Source organism: Syngnathus scovelli, chromosome 20, assembly GCF_024217435.2.
Source record: "Syngnathus scovelli strain Florida chromosome 20, RoL_Ssco_1.2, whole genome shotgun sequence".
Lineage (NCBI taxonomy): Eukaryota > Metazoa > Chordata > Actinopteri > Syngnathiformes > Syngnathidae > Syngnathus > Syngnathus scovelli.
The window spans coordinates 7,543,305-7,567,070 of record NC_090866.1 but is presented as its reverse complement, the minus strand read 5'-3'; the positions used below and the strand labels follow the sequence as shown (position 1 = coordinate 7,567,070).

Sequence of the window (23,766 nt, the reverse complement as noted above, 5' to 3'; positions counted from 1 at the left end):
TGATCTAGTTGAGTCGCTTGTATTTCGTCTCTCATGTTGGGCTCTCACCAGATTGAAGACACCTGCTTCAACATGACATTTTTCGGAGAGGGATACTCCGAGGGTACAGATCCTTCCCAGGGACCACCCAACGCTAAGATCTGCACTGAGATCATGGGAGCAGGTAGGCGTGCAGCACTTGGTTCCTCCATTCCCGGCAGGTTCTAAGTGATATAACAAAATGGCGGAATCTTTGGTGGCGGGTTTGAATCTCACTCGTTATTTGATGATTGAAAACCATTTTTTGTTTGTAGCGAACGGTAATTGCACTTGCGTCTGATTGTCTCAGCATTCATTGATTTCATTTTTTTTTAGAACCTGGTTATGTGGCCACAGTGATTGCTATGGTACAGGCAGCAGTAACAGTGCTGAAAGAAAAATACTCCCTTCCCAGAAGGTCAGTTATAGCTCCTTCACACGACGTTATCTCATCTTCTGAAAAATACCCCTCTGATGTCTTCTCTGCAATTTTTGTGTCCGACTCAACAGGGGAGGAGTGTACACACCAGGAAGTGCCTTCCACAAAACCAGTCTCATTGACCGCCTTCATAATCATGGTTTCAAGTTCTCCGTGAGACACTACGAAGAAGCCACGAAAGCTTAAGCCCCTTCATTGTTTGTGAGTGTTCCACTTGATCTGTTGCGGAGTGCATTGGATCTATAAATGATAATCTTGGAAGTGACAGAAATGCACTTAAAGAGACTACTGGAGACAGATGTGCCTTTGCAGGGTTTTTTTTTTCCAAATCACTTTAGGTCGAAATATAAGACTGGCAATTAAAAACAAGATTTCAATCAAAGAGGAAAAATGGAGAAGGAAAAACCCAACTGAGATCAGCAACCAGGTTCTAAATTGCTTTGCTGTAAGTATTTATCTATAGTTGTTTTGAGATAGTTTAGTTAATTGTGGAACATTTTGCAATTATGCTGTCAGAGTAAATAATTTAATCAACAAATATATACGTACCATTGTTATGCATGACTGAAAATATCCATGAATCATAATGTTGTAATCTCAACAATGAAAAAGTATTTGGAGATTAGAATTAAAAAAATAACAAATCTATATTACGAGTTTATTTATTTATTTGCGGAATTTAAAATGGCTTCTTCTCTTTTACCATGTTTTGGTCAAAAGGAAGTTAAAAAAAATCAGCATTTTGGATTATAGGGTAAATAAATTAATATTGATATAAATGTATATTATATAATCGATTGCCATAGAAAATATCACACAATATACACATTTATGTTTATTTTTGAAGTGAGAAATGGTTTTAGTTGTAGTTCACCTTCACTGCCAGGAAGTGTCAGCATTTCACCATCTTCCCCCAATGATGAACAATGACCCTTCACATCCTGTCTTGACAGTAGAGGTCATTTCATGCCTCTGAGGATGCAGAAGCGGTATCTAGAGTGACAACCGGTCACCTCAGAATCCCTCTTGAGATTTTCACTTTCATTCGGCTGAGGCCGCAATCATTAGAAGGAAACGCTTGCAAGTCACCCTGTGAGCCATTTCCCCGTCACATCTGCTTCCCATCCCCCCCCCAAGTGTCACCTCACCACCACTCCAATAAACAATCCAAACTCTGGTTGTGAAAACAGAACATGTCAGTAGTGTAGTTCCTGCGTCACATCGCTTGTGTGATAAGCAGCTGCGGCGTTGGTGCGAGGGTGAGAGATTGACGTGGTTCCCCAGGGCAGCCCCACCCTTACCGCCTTGCCTACAGTCCGCCATTGTGGCCGTGCTGCTTTTTTTTGTGATCTCACTTTGGAAAGCTCACGAGCTTCCATCATCTGACGACCAGCACTCTTGCAATTGCCCTTTTAAGTGCGGCGTTTTGGAGAATATGAAACTCCAGCACCTCCCGATTAGAAGACAGTAAGCACTTAATAGGCCATTTAGAAAAAAATATTTGACCGTCCTTATTTTCCGTTGATTCAAGATAAACAAAAAAATCCTGATTGAGAGGGAGTCATGCTTACCAGCACCACTAAGTTATCCTAAGAAGCTCCTTATGATGCTAATTTTAGAATATTTTCTCCCTGGAAATTTATAAATCTTGTATATTCCCATATTTGTCTATTCAGATATTGAACATTGGAGTGTGTTTGCTTGTACCTTATTACAGGATTTATACGAGCATTCTTGAATCTTCTATTGTTTTATCGTCTGACTTTTTTTTTTTTTTGTCTATGCTTGTCCTCCCTCCAGTGGAATGAGGTGTTATTTTCCCACTCACACTTTATCCTCACACAAACAGTGCGATGACCCACTTGAAATCATCTTTTAGTCTCACGTCCATAATATATATATTTTTTAAATAAGAAAAAATATTTATGTAGTAGTACTGATTTTAAGAACTGAATAGCGATAGTGTCATTTAAAAGCAATAAAGACAAAGACAGGTACAAGCAGGGTTGATTACTTTTAATCAATTCAGCTAGCTACAAAATGTCCACCACTTTACACACTGACAAGATACAGAGAGGGAGTTTATTTTTTTTTTTAATATAACATGCGTTGAGGACATCAATCTCACAGTTGAATCTATTGTGTCATTCAGGTTTGGGTATTTTATCACCTTACTCTAAGGGACATTTCGGAGATTTGGTATGCATAGCTCTAAAAGTACAGAAGCAACAAAAACCCTTTTGTTTTCTTTTTTGATTCAGTGTATAGTTATCATGAACATTATTATTATTTTTTTACCAATAACAAACCACACGGGAGAATAAACTTACAGGTACAGTCTTTTTATAAAAGTAAGGTCTCTCAGAAATATGCGCCTTTGCTTTACATTGCAAACGTTTATTTGTTTTTTTTTTTCAGAGCATCCAAAACCTATGTTACAGTACACAACCAGTCCTCCTCTTTCAACACTTTATCAACATCCTCATCACGAAACTGCATAATCGTTTAGAAAACAGGTCTTTTTATTTATTTTTTTTGCAATACGACCACAGATCTTTGTTTTGTCATCCTCGTCTCACTTTTTTGTTCCCTTTTGCATTATTTTACAACAAGATGGTCACAGTCGGTAAATATATCAAGACAGAAAAAAGTGGCACTATTGCAAACTTGCAGGGAAGAATGGAACGATCAACTGTGTCCTAATACTGAGCATGCGTTTTTGTCAAGTCGCTACTGCCGTGTTATCATTTTTTATAGATATTTTTTTTCAGACAGGTTTTATTTAGAAGACTAAAATCTACCATTTGTCATGCAGAGAACGCACAATTCACATCACTTGGAATGCAAATGCCTAATACAGCTACAGAGAATCTAGTTGCACATTGTCTAAACAGTAAACTCAGTATGATTGCAATGATGGACAATGGACCAGCGACTTCCTTTTATGATTGTTAAGAGCTGTTAATCGTGACTTGCCATCGGTCTCCCTTTTACTGTGTGACAAAACACGAAAATAAGGAGCATCACAATAGCCTTCATGAAACCGCTTCACTTCGACAATACTGAGATACTGAAAAAAAAAAAAGGAAAAATCAGAACAAACAGTATCGCATTCATATATATATATATATATATATATATATATATATATATATATATTTCTAGAGAATAAAAACTTCACAGGTGAGCCAGAGCGCCATTAACTCAGCACTATATACAACCTTTGGAAAGAACGATGTACGGAGTATAAGAAATGATCATTTTACGAGGACAATCATCTTGAAAAAGCTCGACAAACGACACACAGAACGACATTTACAATGGGGAGGGGGAGGTGATATGTGCATGTGTGCAAACCGAGAAGGTCAATATCATATTGAAAGCATGTCCGGCGTCTGATGACGTGCGGCGCCGTACACCGGGGACGGGTCATGCTGGGTGGGGGGGGGACAGGGTGTTTAGCCACTGCCCAGCATCTTTGTGGCCCTTTGGTTGGCCTCATCGATCCTGGTCTTGTTGGAATCAGCCTGGGTGAGTGTAAAGAGCACAGTACGCGAATCAAGATCGATAAAGGTAGGCTTGTGTGAGTTACCGTATTTTTCAGACCATAAGGTGCACCGGGTTATAAGGTATACTCTTATAATTATATTTACTTATATATAACATATATTTCTAAACACTATATACTTTTATAATTTTACATTTGATATATTATATTATCATGTGTACTTTTATTATATGTCCTTATATTATAAGTTTATTTTCTGAAATTCCTCAATATGGGGTGCATTACTGCACATTCAGGGGGGCAAACCAGTACAGCCAATCAGTCAAACTTTATTTAACTTCAATTCAACATCCATACATAAGAAACACCTGATTATTAGTGGCTCTGTTTTTTTTTGAGAAAAGTCAAGAATTTTAAGTATGCCTCATAGTCCGAAAAATACGGTAATGATATCGGAGGTAATGGCTAAGATTAGAAAATGTATAGAAACAGATTTCATTATTATGGATCATATTTGATGATATCCAAGTAATTGGGTAAAACGTGTTTTCCTCCAGTGTGTTTTCTTTACCTTATCCATGATCCTGTCGATCTGGCGGTTCTGAGTGTCGATCTCGTTGCCCATGTCCACAGCCATGTGGCGCAAGTTTCCAATGATACCACCCACCTGCTCCAGGTTCTCGTCCATCTCGTTTTCCCGGGCATCATCTGTTACCCTGAAAACAAAAAAATGGACGTATATGTGATCTGAAATTTTGGTACCCTCCTGCTTAAGATCACCTCGTTATCAAATACACGCTATAAATATTCATCTAGTAAATGCGAACTATGTTCTGAAATGTTTACCTGCGAATGAAGCCTCCACTGATGGCCATCTGTTCGCGCTCATCCACAACCCGGGCTGGCTGACTTGCCACCACTCCGTCCTGGTTGTTCCCCCAGGCCTTGCTGGCACCACTCTTCATCCTGGCCACCAAAAGCGATGAAGAAGAACAGTTACCAAACATTCTAATAAACCACGCCATTAACTCCCTCAACCAGGCCGGCTTCCCATTCGTTAATTCAACCAACATAGAGAGCCGTGACTTTGAGGGTGGTTTTATATATCAATATCAAATTAATTGATTTCATGCAATAGTGGACTAGACTATGTCAAGCAAAGCATAGCAAGCATGGATTGGTAGGGTTTGGAAGGTGCAAGCTTTTGTTTACATAATAGTAATGGTGAGTGATACTAACTAGCAAGTGTCGTCTGCAGTTTGGTATTTTACGGCATGCATTTTAACAGCGGCAACCTTTTTCTAATTGCACCTCCATGTTGTTGCAATTAAAAAAAAAAAAAAACAATCCCTCCCTTCAGTCCCACAGTTCATTGTCCCAATGTGACAGATAACAGAGGAGACAAGCTCCTGGGAGACAAACAACATAGAGCGTCACATCATTAGAGGAGGGACGACAGTTATGTGGAGAACAGACTAGAAAATAAAAACAAGAAACAAATAAATTGAAGGTCAACATAGTAACACGTGATGTTCCGTGTACTATTCGTGGAACTCACACCCCCCCGACACAATCCGACCTCGGTTTTCTGTTCTATCGCTTTTGGAAAAGCTGTGCTGAATTACCAGTGAGGGGTGCGATAACGATATCAACGCTCACCGAAAAGGAAGTGTGTACCCAACAAATAGAGCTGTGCTAACAAGATGCGACATCAGTGGGAAATTTGTTGTTACTCTTCAATAGACAAAAGGTCATCACAATAATTCTAGCTCTTAAATTGTCATTTTTTAATAAAAATGAAAAATTGCGATGTCTGTAAAGATTTTCGGCCAAATTAAAAAGAACAAATATAGTTCGCAAAAAACAATAGGCACTCTGTATTTGCTTCAAATGATGTGGTGGGCGGGATCTGGCCAAGTACTGTGCATATTAATTATTTTAGCCTCAGTGACTTGGTTATCTTAAAAGTATTGTTTCAGTAAGCGGGAGGGAAAATGCTCAGCCTCCTACTTGACTTTTATTAATAGAACTGGACTGAGTCAAGGCTTCGCTTAGCTGCCAATCCCTGCTGACACACTCTTTCTTTTTGTACTTGTTGTTCCCCATCTGTCTGCTTTTCTTCATCTTCTCATTTTATGCACCGGCTTCTTCTCCACTGTCAAATGGATGCCCTTAACGGGCGTTTATAAATCAGATTCACGGCAATTGAGCTGAGCTGATTGGATTAGCACTGTGGCAAAATAAAACTCCAGCTATTAAAATGAGCTAGCCACCAATCACAATTTTATCACCGATGGCATGTAGACAATCGGAATCTGAACGTATTATTAAAACAACCCAGCATCAGGTAACTTTTCCAGAACAAATACAGATCTATAAATGTTGGTGTCGCTTTTAGTGTCTGTTTTTACTTTATGTCTTATTTGCCTCCTTATGGTGTGTTCAATGTATTTTAGTTAATTTTTTTTTCTTGTAATATTATTGCCCATGATAAAATATTTTTCCATTTTATGAACTAAAGTACTGTGACCTGTCTCATAATTAGTTAATTTTAGGTCCCATCGGAATTTCAATTCTTACTTGAACATCTCAGGAATATTATTGACCATGATAAAACATTTTTCCATTTCATAAACTAACGTACTGTGACCTGTCTCATAATTAGTTAATTTTAGGTCCCATTAGAATTTCAATTCTTACTTGAACATCTCAGGAAGTTCTGGAAACAGTTTGAGGAAGAACCTTATTTTTGTTGTTCCAGTTTGCATGTGCACCAGCACACAAAGCAAACTCTATAAAGGCATGGTTGGATGAGTTTGGATGAATGAACTTTTGAACCTCCACTTCAACCCCAACAAACACCTTTTGAGCCCATCAGAAGAGCTGGGTCCTCTTGACCAAAATCTCTAATGTCACAAACATTATTTTGGTTGAATGAACAATCATTTCCCAAAGACAATCTCCTGTAAACTCTTTCCAGTAGAGTAGAAGCAATTATAGCTCTCAAGATTCTGTCTGTGTAATAGTCAGGCATTATGATATTTTTGTTCATATAGTGATTTTTTTTCCCCCTACATTTTCATCCCGTGTTGAGATCAAGCCATGAACCTTTAGCAGTATTTTTGGAAGAATATAATTGTTTGGGGGGTATATTACGGACACCCTGAGATAGCTTTAGCCCCCCCAGGACTCCCCAAGAAGAAAAACCCTAGCGCCGCTAGTGATCCTCTTTCAAACCAATTACCTCCCCAAGCTCTGTATCACTTTTTATATTCTATACAAACCACAAATTTACTTAGTTATGTTTGTATTATTGCCAATGTTTTATTTGTGATATATTTTCTCTTGTATTATTCATGTGATTTTTTTGTATTGCGCTTTACTACGGGGAAAGTGTTTGTGTAAGCGCTATAAAAATAAAGGTGTATTGTATAAATGTACATCATCATCATCAATGTCATGATCATAATCTTAGCATCATCACGTGCAGCAATGCTAGTGTGAGTTGCATGCATGAGCATTCCAAGGGTCATGCTCGCAAGTCATTCCATGTTATTGTAGTCGTAGTAGTAGGGTGGGTTGTTAACAGGGGGTTAAAAATGTTTTTTTTTGCCTGCAAAAAAGGTGAGCATCTAGTGAATGTTGAGTGGCGTGGCAGTGGTAAAGATCATGCATATAAGGAGAAGCGTCAAGCGCTGTCCTCTGCATTTCGATACCAACGTCACTGAGTTGAAATGTCCATGGGGGACTCTGACTCTGGTTTAGCAGTTACTAAAAAAAAATCTTGCTTTTGGGGTTTTGCTTCTGAAAAGCAGCTAACCTGCTCATCTGACAAATGGCTCCTCACAGGTACGGTAATTTTCGGACTATAAGCCGCACTGGACTATAAGCCGCACCAGATAAAATTTGTGATTCCGGGTTCAAAATTTGAGTAAAAAGTAGCGACTTATAGTCCGAAATTTACGGTATATGCATATGCGTGTTGGATTATGCTGAATTATGTTGAATTATGTTGAATTATCTTGAGTTTTGACTGACTCTTAGTGATATTAAATTAACTGCATATATGAATGTGTCTGGGACGGTCTTGGAAATTGGCCTCCTGTGTGTATGAATATGGAAGCCACTGATGCCTTTTTGCAGCTGGAGCAGAGCAGACTATTAGTAGACGGCCGTAATTCATGCCAGCGGTTTCAGTGTTTCTTATGAAGAAGGAATTGATAATTTTGTAAAGGCAGGCAGGCAAGGCAGGCAGGCAAGCAGCACCTACTTGTTACATGGACAGGAGCAAAGACCACAGAATTTCCCTAGATCGTTCAAATTCTTTTCTGCATCCTTCATGTCCTTATTGATTTGGTCCATTCCCTCCTCGATGCGCTCCAGTTGTTCTGATTAAACGCAAGTCATTTATCCCCCACACAATGAAGCACGAGGAGATAGGGAGAGAGAGAGCGAGAGAGAGATAGAAGACAAAGGAGAGAAGACAATAACTTCAGACACTCACTGTGACGAAAGAAACTAGGAACAAAAATTAAAAATTAAAAAAATCAAAAAAGAGGAAAAACTGGACGCCACCACATATGCGACAACCTTTGAGGCACGTTGTCAGTACCTACTTGTTACATGGACATATGAAAAGCCCACAGCATTTCCCTAAATCTTTTAAATTTTTCTCGGCTTCCTTCATGTCTTGGTTGATATGGTTCATGCCATCTTCAACACGATCGAGTTGCTCTGGTCAGGACAAAGGGATGACAGTAGTGGAATGAATGTCATTGGCTGATTGGCACAAATATGATTTATGATGAGCAGCAACTAAATATGGGGCTATCGTAGGGGAGGGGCACTGAATGTATTGATTGGGTCTGAATTGCATTTTAGGATGTGCTTTCTTGATTAGAGTTAGAAGATCCACTTTAATTACAAAGGAAGCAATTTGCTCCTAAAAGTAATCTAACGGCCATATTTAAATCTACAGAAATTGATCGGAGGGCACAGCACAGGCAGATGGATTCTGAGCTCCGCGTGGATGTTCGAGGCGTTTCATTCATAACAGGTAAGGAACATCTTAACTTGACTTCATCTTCATTATGCTCTCCTGCATAAATGGATAAAAGTTCCCATAGACCCTCCAAAATCTTGCAGCAAGTTTTTCCTTTAGAATAAACGGCAAAAGAGGAAACCAAAATTAATTTCGTCTGTATTGTGAAGAGCTGTCAAAATGAATCGATTAATCAACAACCATTTAATAATCGAGTAATCATTTAGAGACAATATTTTACTTAAATTTGGCCAAATCCTTTCATGACAGCTTCTCAACAGTAATTATTAATAATTGTTGTCATCATTCATTATATGTTGTGTTTAATCAAAACAAAAGACGCCTGCTTTTACGTCGGGAAAAAAATTATCGCACCAGTAATCTGTTTGGTGTTTTTTTATCACTAAACAATACATAATAAACATCAGTAGATAGGGGAATGATTTTGTAATCCACTTTTAATTCAAAATCAAATTTGATATATTGTAGTACTCCATTAGTATTCGATTAATCGGTAGAATAATCGATTCTAAAAACATTTAATAGTGACATCCCTAATATCGTGTGTCTATGTATCTATTCTGTAATATAGTTAATTTTCCTGTTATGATGGGATAATTTTAGGGGACCCTTCACTAAAAATCCAATGCTGCCTTCGGGTTTTTTTTTATTATGCATACTGTCTATTGAGCATTTATGGATTTCAAGGCCTTGCTCATGCTGATGTGGATGGCAGTTTGGAGACTAGCAATCATAGCAAAGACTTTCCAGCCTGACTAGTGATTAAAGACATCTTATGAATCATGGAGCATAATCATCAATTAACTATATTCAGATTTGTAAAATCCCCGGTTGATACGTAGACATATGGTATGCAGTACAATCCGTACATCCGTTTTCTTTACGGCTTGTCCTCATTAAGGTCACGGATGTGCTAGGAGCCTATCCCGGTTAGCGTTGTTAAATGATTCAGTGTTTTGATTTGTAACAGCACCGAGCATGTGATGCTCGTTAAAGAGCGTTACGGGCAGTGTAAATGAAAGCCGTTCTGTCGGCCGCTATAAAGGTTTTGCAGTCCCGTGGGTGAATGCTGACACAAACGGAGGGTCAGAGGACCAAAATGCAATTCATGGTCTTTCTCGGGACACCTAAATTGTTTTTAGGTGCCTTTCAGGTCCTTCTGCATACCACAGCTAAGACATACTTTCACATTCTTTCAAAAAAGGAGGTTGCTTTCTCGAATTATTCTAGATGCCCAGAAGCAATATTTTGTAACCAGGGATTTTACAAAGCAGTGAATGGATTGACTGAGAAGTGGCGGAATATTTTGTCATTACCAGCTAAATCGATCGTATCTTTTCAATCGTTCTTTTTTCAATTCTGGAATGTCAATGAATCAAAACCACGAAGAACTTTGTACTTTGGTTAGATTGTGAAACAAATTCATCTGATATCCCCGTTTAAAGTCACCCTGACACCAAATCAAGTTAAGGCACAGGTTTTCGTCACTGTGGTGGTCGGCTCGTATAAACGTGTTTTAGCGGTTTGGCACTGTCAAGATACCAGCTGCTGTCGGTGTGGGCAAATGGAAATAAGCAAAAAGCTCCTGCAAATAGCAACAAAAACATTCAAATAGAATTGCTAAAAGGAAACCAAGGGTTAAAAGAAGCTGGAAATTACAATTCCTTAATGCAAAGAAATGTCAAACAAACCATTCAAAACAAAACCCCTTGGAAATATCATGTAAAATATGGAGACATTTAATTAGTTTGGATTTGTATTCATACAAAAGCATGGAGCTGCCAATTGGGAGTAAATTATTTTCGACTGGCGAGTACGTTTGAACATACGAAAAATTTGCATTGTTTTTACCCATAATGCCACGGGGTATTGACTTGAGTAAAAAACTTTTTTCGTTTTAAGCATTTGACCTACATTAGAACATGTTTCAAAATTAACTTTGAATTAATTAATTAATTTGTATTTTTTTTTTTTTTTTTTATTGTGACTGTAGTGCATAATTTCTGTTTGTCATTTTTTCCCCATAATGCTATTTACTTCTCCATGCACATATCCCACGGATGTATTTGCTAGTACGTTCAAACATATTTGCCAGTCAAAAATATTTTTTTACTCCATTTTGGCAGCTCCAAGCTTCCGTACATTTCAACAAACCAAGCCATCATGTATAAAACAGTAAATCTTTGGCACAAGTAAACAATATTTTCTTGCACATGAATAACAATATTATATATTATATACTATATGTGACTATAGTTACATAATTTTACCATTTTTGTGTCTACATGACCTCACATTTCATCATCGTTTTTCCATTTCCATACTTACCTCCTTGTTCGTCCAACATGACCAAAGTCCTAATGCCGGCATCTTTGCTCTAGTCCCCAGAAGCAGGTAGGCAGCATGATTTGGAAAGGAGGGAAAAAAATAAATGGAGTAGAGATAAGTAATGAGGCTATATCGAGTCGGAAAGTTAATGGGAACTGAAAGATTTTTGCTGCCATAAGCTATTCCCACATTCTATTTTCACCTCACTGCTTCTCACCATTTTTCTTTGCCATTTTTTAGTGCAAGCTAGGAAATTGCCAATTTTGTACTATGGCTATTTCTCCCTAGGAAGCTCTTTCAAAGTACAGAACCTGCTCGCCATTTAGTCTTAAAATGAACAATTTTGACATGCTTTTACTTGGGCGACTGGGGAGTAAGAATGACTGTTGATTGACAGCTTGAAAGCGTTACCATGGTAACCAGAGTCAAAAGTCTACCGTATTTTCCGGACTATAAGGCGCACCTAAAAACCTAAAATGTTCTCAAAAGCCGACAGTGCGCCTTATGTATGGACCAAATTCCTAAATTTAAACTGGCCCAAAGCATTGTGTCATGAAATCAATCATAAGTGGCCCGCTGAAGACTATGAATCATGAATCAAAAAGACTATGGATCATTATTTTGTGATTATAAAGTCATTTGTTGTGTCTGAAGTTGAAATAAAAAAGATAAAATGGAGAATGATTTGATTTGGATTAAAAATCTGACATGATGCATTAATGGGGCGCCTTATATAAGGACAACGTTTTAAAATGGGCCATTCATTGAAGGTGCGCCTTATAGTCCGGTGCGCCTTATAGTCCGGAAAATCCGGTACTTGTAATCAACTGTCGAGCATATGATTATAGTGAAACGTGATATTGTCATTATTATATATTATATTTCATCATCACATTCCATCAGTATGTTATGCTCGATATGCTATATAAATATTAGTGACTGATGGGTTGGGTTAGCTTAGTAGGTGCTGGAACGGAGGATACTGAAACCCAATTGTCCGCAATCCTGCTTTCTGCCGGCTTCTTAGAAATCCCGCAACACCGTACCGGTACGCGGCACCTGGCTCGGCCTGATAGGCATAAATGCGATTATGTATACTGTGTCGGTGTTTCTACACACAAGTAATCTAACATGCATGAACGCAACCCCCTCCAGCTGCATCCTCAGCAATTTGGGACGAAAGCCACATTGACGTTTGAGAGGCGAGAAGGGAGCAATAAGAAAGGCTGGCGTATAAATTATTCTGTAATTCAGTATGTCTACAGCCAGGAGAAATCCCAAGGTAGTTGAAATATGTCTCTCGGGGAACACCCGAAATGAGAAGTAATCATGATCCCAAGCAGGCAAAGAATTGGCTGTAATATTCTTGCACATTTTAAGATCTGGTGCGGGGATTAGCATTTTGTTGCGCTGCAACTTAATGACCCCTTGCCTCCAATGTTAGTCATTTTAACATCCAGCTCTGGAAAGCTACCAATTTATTATCCTACTGTAGAATCCAATAAAACCTTATGATTAGTGTTACGTTGCATTTCCAGAACAAGTAAATAGTGATGGGCAAGATTTTTCCCCATAAATCAATAATGTCATAACTGTTCATACACTTAGAAAAAAAACTGAATCAGCGCTTTGGAAAGAAAGCATACTTGTCTTCCTGGCAGTGACTGAGCTAGATCAAGGCTATCTCAAGGGGTCCGCAAAACAGGAAAAAAATGTTTTAAAAACCCAAATAATTCCTCAAAAAACACCGATAAAGATCTACTATATAGTCTCCATGGAAAACAGACAAGAATGTGGAAAAAAATCTTGTAAAAATCAGAAAATACCCAACTTGCATATTTCAGGGGCTCAATTGACAAGATGATAAAAAGAACAAAATGTGGGACTTCTTTTGAATTCTTGCTGGTCATAATTAGACCGACGATCAATATGACCTTGAGATCCTCATTGGCAACTTGTCAGATCTTCCTTTCTGTTTATGATGCTCTTTATGCCTCCTCATTTATCTTTCCCTCTTTATTCATCCACATCTGCCTTAGGTAACTCCTTATCCTTTCCTCCTAATTTGCCACAGTGTCATTTACTGACCATGAATGTTGCATAAGCCCTTAACTCGCGTATGCTTATTTTTTTCCTAACGAGAAAACAATTAAAAGACAGTTTATGGATTTACTGCCTCAAGCTGTTAACTCAAGCATGAACACTGGGAACAAAAAGATAGTTTTACCTCTTCCACCAGCTGCAACATACGACGAGTGCTCTCCAGTGACTGTGGGATGAGAAAACAAAATTATTTTAATTGAATTTATCACTCGGTATGCTCTCCATGTTCTCCACCTAAAACTGCAAAAATAAGCTTCAGACGTTTCACCCTGTTGATCATTGCATTGACAAAAAAAATGGACTGACGTAGGCTGGTATGTGAAAATAGACGTTTCCTCAGACTGAGACCCAACTTGAGCTGAAACTGGTCATCGTGATGATTCCACCATTTTGTCCGTGCCCCATTCTTGGGAATATTCAATATTCTGCCCATGTTTGTCAGTGTGAGTCATATGTGAATGTGGGGGAGCGGTGACCTGCTCCAGGCTTTCTCTGAGGCTTTTCTTGTTGTGATGAAACAAACACCCACATTTAGACACTCACAAGGTCAAGCGCATACATGAATATCTGACCTGTGAAATAATTTCACATCTCAGTCTTTCATGGGAGAAAAAAAATAGAAATTCTGTCCAGTCGTGTATATAATCAAGGACATTTGGTGAGAGAAATATGATATAGCATTGCCATGGCAACGCTGGATGACCTAGTTAGGTTGATGACATTGGTCGACCTTTGCTTGTGTTTTACAATCAGGTCGCTCTGATCTCAAATTTGGGCTCGAACGTCGTCTCCCAACTCGTAAGATGGTGCCTAATAATAAATGCTTGGTCTCACCTCATCGGCGAGCTGGTCAGCACGTTGTTGCATGTCTGACAGCTCATTGCGCATGTCCGCGTCATCTGCCATGGCTGTTGGGTGTGGGGGGTGGAGAGGGTCTCCAACAGGGAAGAAAAGATCCTAGAGGGAATCCGGGACAAGCTGAAAGAAAGACAAAATTGTTTTTGTAAGCAGCTGAATCCACAAACAGATGATGGCTGTTAAAAAAATGGACATATGTGACTTAACCCAGATATGAATATTCATCAGCTACATTTACATGAATGCATATTTGGTCAATGTCAAAAGTGTGACGCATGAGGAATTGAACCTAATCGTCTAAATAGTTCTAGTGTCCATAAAAACAGTGGATTTGATCCTACTTTAAATCGGAACTCAAACACTTAGACCTACTACGCTACTATTTCTAAATGTTGGTCATCATTTATTTTAATATATTTATTTATTTTATTGAAATAATTTACTCGGAGAGCCAAATAATTTTTGCAATGATAAAAAGTTACCCTGATGAGGATCAAAACATGAAAGTTGCCTTATAGTTGCAGTTAAGTAGGCTAATCTTACTGCACTTATTAAATTCAAAGTTAGATCATCATCAAGTGCATCCAGTCTCTATGCTTGGTTGCCACAGTTCGCAATGCTCAGATGTTCTGAGGTTAACCAGAAATGGAAGGACTAGCCACAATGAGCTCTCACATCCCAGACGTGTGTGTGCATTTGCTAATTGCCCAATGATATGCATCATGTTTGATTTGTTGCTCTTTTCTTGCACAAAGTACATTTACTGTATATGCAGATGAAAGGAAGCTTACTGGTTTTCATTTAATTCATCCACATTTAATGTAATACATAGGTGTCAAACTCGAGGCTCGGGGCTCAGATATGGCCTGCTACATCATTTTATGTGGCCCGCAAATTTTGCATCGACTCTGTGTCATTACTAAAATTACAAATTGTCTTCACTTTTAAAAAAAAAAATAGAGATTTTGTTTGCAATTTTCATTACCATTCGTCTTTTCAAAGTCAAAGTCTGCTTTATTGTCAATTTCTTCACATGTCAAGACACAAAGAGATCGAAATTGCGTTTCCTACTATCCCACGGTGACAAGACATATTACATATATATATATTGTTATATTATTTTCAAAATATTTGAACAGTTTTTCCTAGTCTCTGATTTCAAAACTAGTTATTCATCAGTTTATTTTCTACTTTATACTGTATATAGACGACATTGACATCATAATGGCCCTCCGAGGGAAACTATGACTACGATGCGGCCCACGACAAAAATGAGTGACACCCCTGATGTAACATTTACTACTTTGTTAGCAAATGTTGGTGACAGACTTGCGTACAAACTCGTATTACGTTGTCGATATAGAAACGAGGACGCACCTACGCTCCTCTTACCATTCCATTTTGAATCCGGAGATTCTTCCATTTCACAAGCACATATACGATCATGTGTACAGTCACCGATATCGCCCATCGCACAAAATCCATCCATTAGTGTTACATTTGAGTCACATTTCACGATGAGACATCCGAGCCGCCTTTAAATCACAGATAAATCCATAAACCCGCAGATGGTTTGTATGTGCAACTATTTATGATATTTCAGCTCTCCCCTTGCCCTAATTTCTTTCCCTCGTTCTCGCCTTTCCTCTCGCACTGCTGCGTCGCTCGCCAACAGCAGCCATGTTGGCTTACATAAACCTCAAAAGTGGACAACGCAGTGCTTGGCATCTAAATCGAGGACGATTTACAGCAGACTTCGGAGTCGCTTGCCGCGGGGAGACGGATTATCGCCTCCCTCCTGCTTTATGTAAGCGAATTCCAGCAATTAATTTTTAACAGTCCACATTGACCTTTTACTTTATTGGCTCAATTACAAGCAGCACATTTTGCACTGTAGCCTTCCTCAGCAGTTCTTTCCCGGCACTGGAACTTTTTTTTTTTTTTTTGCAGATACTTATGCATATATTGTCTTTATTTATCTTTTGAAAATTTGACATGAAAATAATCAAATCAATTTATTTCATCTGTTCTCGCCCCCCCAAAACATCACACATGCTATCAGCTAATGCTAATCTGTGCGTTTAACAAAAATCTTTGCATAAAATCAACATTTGATTCTTTTATGTCTCCCAAAATATACAAAAATCTGTGATGAATTGACTTCAACTAGGCTTTTATTACTTGAGCATTTAGAAAAAACAAAAATTTCCATCATTCAACCTCATAGAATGAAATAAATAGATATTGTACCGAAATCCCAGAAATGAAATGAATATTATTGACCCTTTTGAACACGTCACTAAAAATCTGTCAAGTGCACGACTGTGTGTGTGCCTGTGTGCCCATGACAAAAGGTGACGCACTGTTCTCCCCTTGAGTCATCACCTGGCTTCACAAAGCACAGATTACGCAGATTCACGGCAATGAATGGTTACCAAGGTGACCCCCGAGTCAACAGCAATAAAGCTAGAACACTTCTAGAGAAAAAAAACATGCTCACTTTTATTAAAATACATAACCTGAGCTGTAAGCACACAAAGCTATTGGTGCATGTTGTGTGTGCACCCACATCATTAGTGCCATGTTGCCTCAACGAGGATGTCGGGGTGTGGTTTGCTGATTAGCGGCGGGATTTAATTTACGACACCGACGAAGGGCCTGTAAAAGTGATTTATAGCATGTGCGGTGAGGACCTGACGCTTTAAGGCAATTATTGGATTAAGGCTGAGCACTGCAGGGTTTTAAATAATCACTTCAGCAATACTACCTACAACCAATAAAAAAAAACAAGTGGAACAAAACAACATCTAAGGTTTATAGGCACATCCGTTTATCCATCCATCTAGTGTTTTTATGACGTCTGGAGTCGCATGGTCACCATGGTAACAATCATTTTACATATGAATATACCTTTAATTCCACCCACGGTTCCAGCATGTCTAATTACATTCAACTTGTACAATACTGGCTTTATCATTTACCTCCCTGTTGTACTCTATTATTATTTCATAATCAGATACCTGCATTGTAAATCGGACTCCTTTTCAGACACAAGTTAATATCACCCAAATCTCAAAGTAATTAAATACTAAACATAAAACCCGAGAGCAAATTACTCAATATGAAGGTCAAATATGGTTGCATTACAATAGTGTTATATATTATATCTATAATTCATATCGATTGAATATTTTGTGTGCTTACATAATCAGTAACAGCCTTCACTTAAGTGCTTTGTGTCAAAAGCATTTTGTTGCTACGCATTATGTCAACATATAATATTAACGCAATGCTATATTTATTTACAAGCCTGACTAATCACCGTGATGTGATATGACACAATACACCTCAGTGTCACTTCAGCTCGAGCTTTCTCTCTTCAGAGAGGTGCTAGCTTGAAGTGCTCGGGCGGCATCCCAGCGGGCTGCTAGACGGAGACTGCCATGCATTATTGACCCAAGAGCCCCTGAACCCCCATCTCATATTCATCACAGGCACAGATGACGATTGGTACATGAGAATAGAGAGAAGTATCAATCGGGGACAATTTGTGATCAATTTAGACCTGTTTCGGTAATATACAGAAATATTCTGGTCCAATATACAAATTTCATCATTACAAAATAAATATTATTACAATTTCAACATCATTTTTAATCTTGGAAGAGATTATGCTAAAAAATCAACTCAAACTCACTATTTAGGTTCATGCTGAGGCACATACATCACCGCGAAGTATTTAAATTGACATTTATGTTACTAAAAAGGCTTAAGTCATTTTTGTCACGGGCCGCATTGTACTCATAGTTTCCGTTGGATGGCTGCCAACGCGTATATTGTATACAGTATAGACTACACGACAAACAAATAATGAATGATGAGCTTTGAAATCGGACATTAGTAAAAACTGTTCAAATATTTTAAAAATATGCATGTAATAAAAATTGCTAGCAATATTTGTAGTTTTTTCACATGAAGTCCGTGGGCCACATAAAATGATGTGGTGGGCCGTATCTAGCCCCCGGGCCTTGGGTTTGACACCTATGGTCTAAGAGAATGACAAGTCCTCAACCCTTCAAATGTCGGGAAGGTGGCCCAGATTAGCACATGTTCAAAAACCACTTGAGCAATTTCTGTTCACGTCTGCAACCTGTTTTGAATCGAACACGACTGCTCTTGTTTTTCAATGCCATGAAAGTCCGAGGAGAGACATGCAAAATGTTCCTCATACGATATCTTTTGACCCATCTGTAAATAGAAAACGTTCGAAGCGATGCCTCGGCATTCGTCAGATTTCCTGATGTTTTAGCAAAGCCTTAGCAAAAAAATCAATCTGTAATGCCTCAATCGATATTGATGCGTTCCATTACTCCTTTGAAGCAGCTGGGGAAGATGATAAAACATAAATTATTTTGACGTGAACAAAAAAAAAAAAAAAAGAAGCAAGAAATAATCCACAATCACGCGATTTATATCACAACTCAACTGGACGATTTAATTCCCAACCTTCAAGTAGCCAGGCCCCTTTAGAGCCTGTTAAATATTTGAGAAGTCATAAAAACAGACATTAAAAAGCAATTAGGTTTGTTCAGAGGACACCGTACCCAACATACACACTTAAAAATATCAAATTACACCTCGACTGTCTTTTTTTAAACGTTTCTAACAGCGGTAAGTTGCAATATTGTAAATTCAATCAAGCAAAAAATACCGTAATTTTTGGACTATAAGCCGCACCGGACTATAAACCGCACCAGCTAAAATTCGTGATTCAGGGTTCAAAATTTGAGAAAAAAGTAGCAGCTTATAGTACGAAATTTACGGAACGATTTTTTTTGGGGGGGGCTGTGAATTCTATTTCAAATATAATCAATAACCAAACTCAATAATAATAATTTTCTAATTATAATGTTTCTTTGTTACTGTTGAATTTTAACATTTGGAAATTTGTTGGAATAATATTCCTAAGCAAAACTGGAGAAAGGACAATGATGACATCATATTGGATCGGCCTCAAACGGGTGCATTGGGAAACCCGCAGGCAAACCCAGTCATGGGATTGAAAAGATTTTCAATATTAAGTCTAAGTTAAAATGCATGAATTGAAATATTACTCATCATTTAATATTTGAATATAGTTCACCACTTGATGATGACAGTCACAGCAGCTCTTTTGCTACCGGCAAGAGCGAACGGATCTTGCTGTCGTCTGTGAATAAGAAAAAGAATTCTAGACAAGTAGAATGTTATCCGCACAGGCTCAGATGTGTTCCTCTCTTCACACCACTGCAGTTCCGGTACCTTGGGAGCAGCCATTTTGTTTCTCTGTTTTTGTTTACATGCCGAAAGTGTCTGCGAGAGACTGAGAGTCTGTCCTTGGAGGGCTGAATGGACACAGGAAAAAAAAAAAAGTATTTCATCCCGTCTGGACATTTTTGCAGCTTCTCAGCGTTTAGGCTCTTGGAAATGTCACCAAAAAGAAAAATAATTTGTAGTTTCTAAACTCAACTGCAACACTTTAAAAAAGTGGCCAGTGGTTAAGTTCTTTACACAAGGGCACTTACAATGATTTTAAATTGATTTTCATCTCTAGCATCAATATTGCCAAACAACTATTTGCTGCTTTCCGTGCGTCAGGAGTAAAAATAAAATATTGTATTGATTGTTAAAAAAAAAAAAAACAATAGCCCTTTTGGTCCCGCCAGTGGAATGCGTAAGAATCAATAACAAGTAACTCTTACAATTAATAATTTACTTACACTGCATATCTAATGCAATTTAATAGCGGTATAGAAATTGCTTTTACTGCAATAGTCTGGATGAAACGCCGATCTCTGTCTGAGATTCAGTGCTCGAATCTCAATTTAGATCCTCCTGTGTGGGACTTTACATGTCCAGGATACTCAATTTAGATCTACAGTAACCTCAGTGAGTGGAAGTAGTATAGAACAGCGTTTCCCCAAACTTTAGTGCGCCAAAGCACCCATTTTACAAAAGAAAAATCTCACGCCACATTGCCAAAAAAAAAAAAACTGAAATGATGATCTGAGCCAGTTTAATTGAACACTCAACGGATCTATTTTCAGGAAGCCATGAGTCATCCTAGTATGACTAACAACAACAGGAATATTTTTCAGGCAGGTGCTCAAGCCTCCAAAATGACGTGAACCAGAAAAAATCGGATTAAAAGTTCTGGTGGTATCGTGGCGTTCTGGTTGGGAATAGATTCTATAGCAAATGTCTTTCAGTCATTTTAGTCGATTAATTTTGTGATCGGTTACGTGCCGATTAATCGATGGATTGGGAATCACCTAACTTTCATTCAAATCTGCGGAATATATTTTTTATTATCTGCTAGCTAACAACAGCCAACCTGAGTGGAGGTAACAATGAAATATTTATCGGCATCTCTCGTATTGTATTTTATTAAATTGTGCAGCAGTACCTAATATTGTGGCTTTTTTAATAGAACAACATGCCCATCACCATTTTTTTCATTCTTATATTACAACCACACTTTTTAAAGTGATTATTCACTCGTTTTACTATTTACATTTGTCGTTAGGCTACATTACATCTGCCCTTGCATCCACCCATAACAGGAAACATAATTGTATTGCATGTCATAAAATATTCACCAGCCTGCACCAAAAAGGCATTGCAGCTACGCAGTCAGCTCATATCGACCACCATCCATCATTTTGTTTATACGGGCTTCATTTCAGCAGCAGTACAGTAAGCGTGTAACAGTACCAGAGTGTTTTCTGAGAAACGAACCCGCGGCGATGATATCAGTGAGTCACCATTCATCTGGCAAGCAGCCCCTTTCTCAATGTGCTCAATAGGCCCACACTCCTCCCATCACCCCTCCCACCCTACTCTTGCTCTCCCTGCAGTTTAAACGCTGCATATCGCAGTCATGACAACCACAGCATCCCCCCCCCCCTTCCCCTCCTCCCCCGGGTGAGGGCGTCCTCTTAGGGACATGTTTGGATGCTACTGTTGAACTAAGCAAGTGCGACATCAACACACTGTTTTTACCCAACAGCCACAGACCACATGAACCACGACAGTGTCAAACATTCAATCAGCCAGTCACGACATCTGCTTACCCAATGGACAACACAACCTCTCACTTACATAATCAATACAGGAAGAGCCCAAACAAATATGCCATTCTTATTAATGTTATGTGATTTGATGTGCTAAATTATCGTTGCTAATATCTGTATCTGATTCAGACAATTTATCGGTCCCCACCATTATACACAAGACTCACATAAGAATAAGCAAAATAAAACAGCATCTATCTATCTATCTATCTATCTATCTATCTATCTATCTATCTATCTATCTATCTATCTATCTATCTATCTATCTATCTATCTATCTATCTATCTATCTATCTATCTATCTATCTATCTATCTATCTATCCATCCATCCATCCACGTATCTATGTATGTGGTATCTATGTATAACACTATCTATCTGTCTATCTGTCTATCTATCTATCTATCTATCTATCTATCTATCTATCTATCTATCTATCTATCTATCTATCTATCTATCTATCTATCTATCTATCTATCTATCTATCTCTATCTATCTCTATCTGTCATCCATCCATCCATCCATCCATCCATCCATCCATCCATCCATCCATCCATCCATCCATCCATCCATCCATCCATCCATCCATCCATCCATCCATCCATCCATCCATCCATCCATCCATCCATCCATCCATCCATCCATCCATCCATCCATCCATCCATCCATCCATCCATCCATCCATCCATCCATCCATCCATCCATCCATCCATCCATCCATCCATCCATCCATCCATCCATCCATCCATCCATCCATCCATCCATCCATCCATTCTGCAGGGGCGCACCCTGATCAGCACCTATTGCGCACCCTGTAATGCAACAGTGGCCCACGGGTGACCCATAACTTAAGAGATGTGACGTACATGCAGCGATTCTTCTTTTTTTTTTTTCTTCCTGCGTGCCTCACGCAGAGCCGCGTTAATTGACGATGGCACCCCCCCCTCCCCGCTCGTGATTGACGGAACACGCGTGGCGGTCTCATTGATGGCGACAAGCGTCAAGGGTGTCACGGCGCACACGCATTCGGAGCTCCTCTACCCACCCTTGCCCCCTCCTTTCTGTTTATACGGGCTACCCTTCTCCCATCAACTTCATCATGGCGCACTTTACTATTGCACCTTCACCGCAATCACCTTGTGTGCGCTACATAGTCTCCCCATCTCGCCGTTCTTTTTTTCATTAGAAAAAATAAAAACGCACCATCTTGATGCGATGAGTTGTCTACCTGCTGCGGATTCCTATGTAGACAACCGCAGGAATGATGTGTAGCTCACCAAAAACATCTGGTCAGCATATGGACACTTAAAATATTTGTCACACATTTGCGGCGTGCCTCCTCCCCGGTTTTCAATCATGCGTCGCTATCCAAGGTGCTGAAAGAGCGAAAACGCCCACATTGCATCGACGCATTATTGCGCACCGCATCCATTCAACTCATTGCGCCTTTGCACTCAGGAGGTTACGCACTGTTTGTTCTTCACACGCTAAAATAAAATAAATCGACCATAAATACGTCTTAGTTCCGCCTTCAATCACTGCCGTTCAATCCCGAGAGGATAATTACCAAGTGACATCCAATGCGCAAACTGTTTGGCGAAGAAAAGAGAAAACCGGAGCAGACTTACCCGAGCTTGTTGTCGTCGGCCTGCAGTCAGCTCTGGAGGAAATGCGTTCGCTTTTTTTTTTTGGACCAGTAGCCCCCCCTCTGTCTGTGCGCGCGTGTGTGTGCGTGTACGCGTGTGTTTGTGTGTTCACGCTGTGACGGCGATGCTGCAAAGGCGCTGCGCCGAGTCTTCCTCACTTCTTCAATGAGGGGAAGCGGTGCAGTTCTCGCCAAAGATGGCGGAGCTTCTGACGTCAGCAGCAGTAGCGTTTAAAAGGAAAAAAGAGGTGTTTTTATTCTTTTTAATATATTTTTATCTTTGGGGGGTAGATGCACGGAACATTCTTTATATAGACATATGCGACATGTCATTAAGTCCACCTCCATACTCAACCAGTCACATAAATATGTTGTTGCTGTACTTAAGTTAAGATATAACTTACTTGAGAACCTTAATTTATGAGTTAATTAATTCCATAATACATCACTCAATTTACTTATACATCAAATCAACTTGCCCCATTGAAATAAATGGAGATACTAACAATTCATTCTAAAACGTCATAAAAACACCACTACAGTGATCCCTCGCTACTTCGCGTTTCGTTTATCGCGGCTTCATTACATCACGGATTTTTTTTCAAAATTAAAAAACTATTTAAAAGTCAAAATAAAACTTCTAAATTGTGTCTAACCTTTAGGACAATATAGTATTGCGCCAAATGTTCGTTTA

At 38.9% G+C, this 23,766-nt stretch overlaps 2 protein-coding genes across 5 annotated transcripts in view; one reads left to right on the top strand and one right to left on the bottom strand.

The window, feature by feature from the left end:
- The window catches only part of LOC125989750 (saccharopine dehydrogenase-like oxidoreductase), a 73,276-nt gene that overhangs the window by 3,608 nt on the left and 45,902 nt on the right, over positions 1-23,766 (top strand). Inside the window, exons 10-14 of one of the 3 annotated variants that reach the window (XR_007488713.2) lie at positions 52-163; positions 355-436; positions 529-658; positions 796-902; positions 8,944-9,021. Coding sequence is in view for 1 of the 3 variants with exons in the window: in XM_049756023.2 (XP_049611980.1) it covers positions 52-163; positions 355-436; positions 529-643 (309 nt within the window). In the remaining 2 variants the exon portion in view is untranslated. Of the gene's footprint in view, positions 1-51; positions 164-354; positions 437-528; positions 3,124-8,943; positions 9,022-23,766 lie in introns of those variants that run through there. The other 2 variants (XR_007488712.2, XM_049756023.2) reach the window with 2 other exon arrangements.
- snap25a (synaptosome associated protein 25a) lies at positions 2,459-23,254 on the bottom strand. Of its 2 annotated transcripts, none has more exons than XM_049756031.2 (8): positions 23,056-23,254; positions 14,293-14,436; positions 13,583-13,624; positions 11,356-11,404; positions 8,582-8,699; positions 4,812-4,931; positions 4,537-4,681; positions 2,459-3,984 (listed from the first exon to the last, which is right to left on the bottom strand). In XM_049756031.2, exons 2-8 carry the CDS (start codon positions 14,362-14,364, stop codon positions 3,916-3,918), a joined length of 615 nt encoding a protein of 204 aa, XP_049611988.1. In that variant the 5' UTR covers positions 14,365-14,436; positions 23,056-23,254; the 3' UTR covers positions 2,459-3,915. The 2 variants fall into 2 exon arrangements, with proteins under 2 accessions (XP_049611988.1, XP_049611987.1); XM_049756030.2 differs by lacking the exon at positions 8,582-8,699 and adding an exon at positions 8,236-8,353 and having other exon boundaries at positions 23,056-23,248.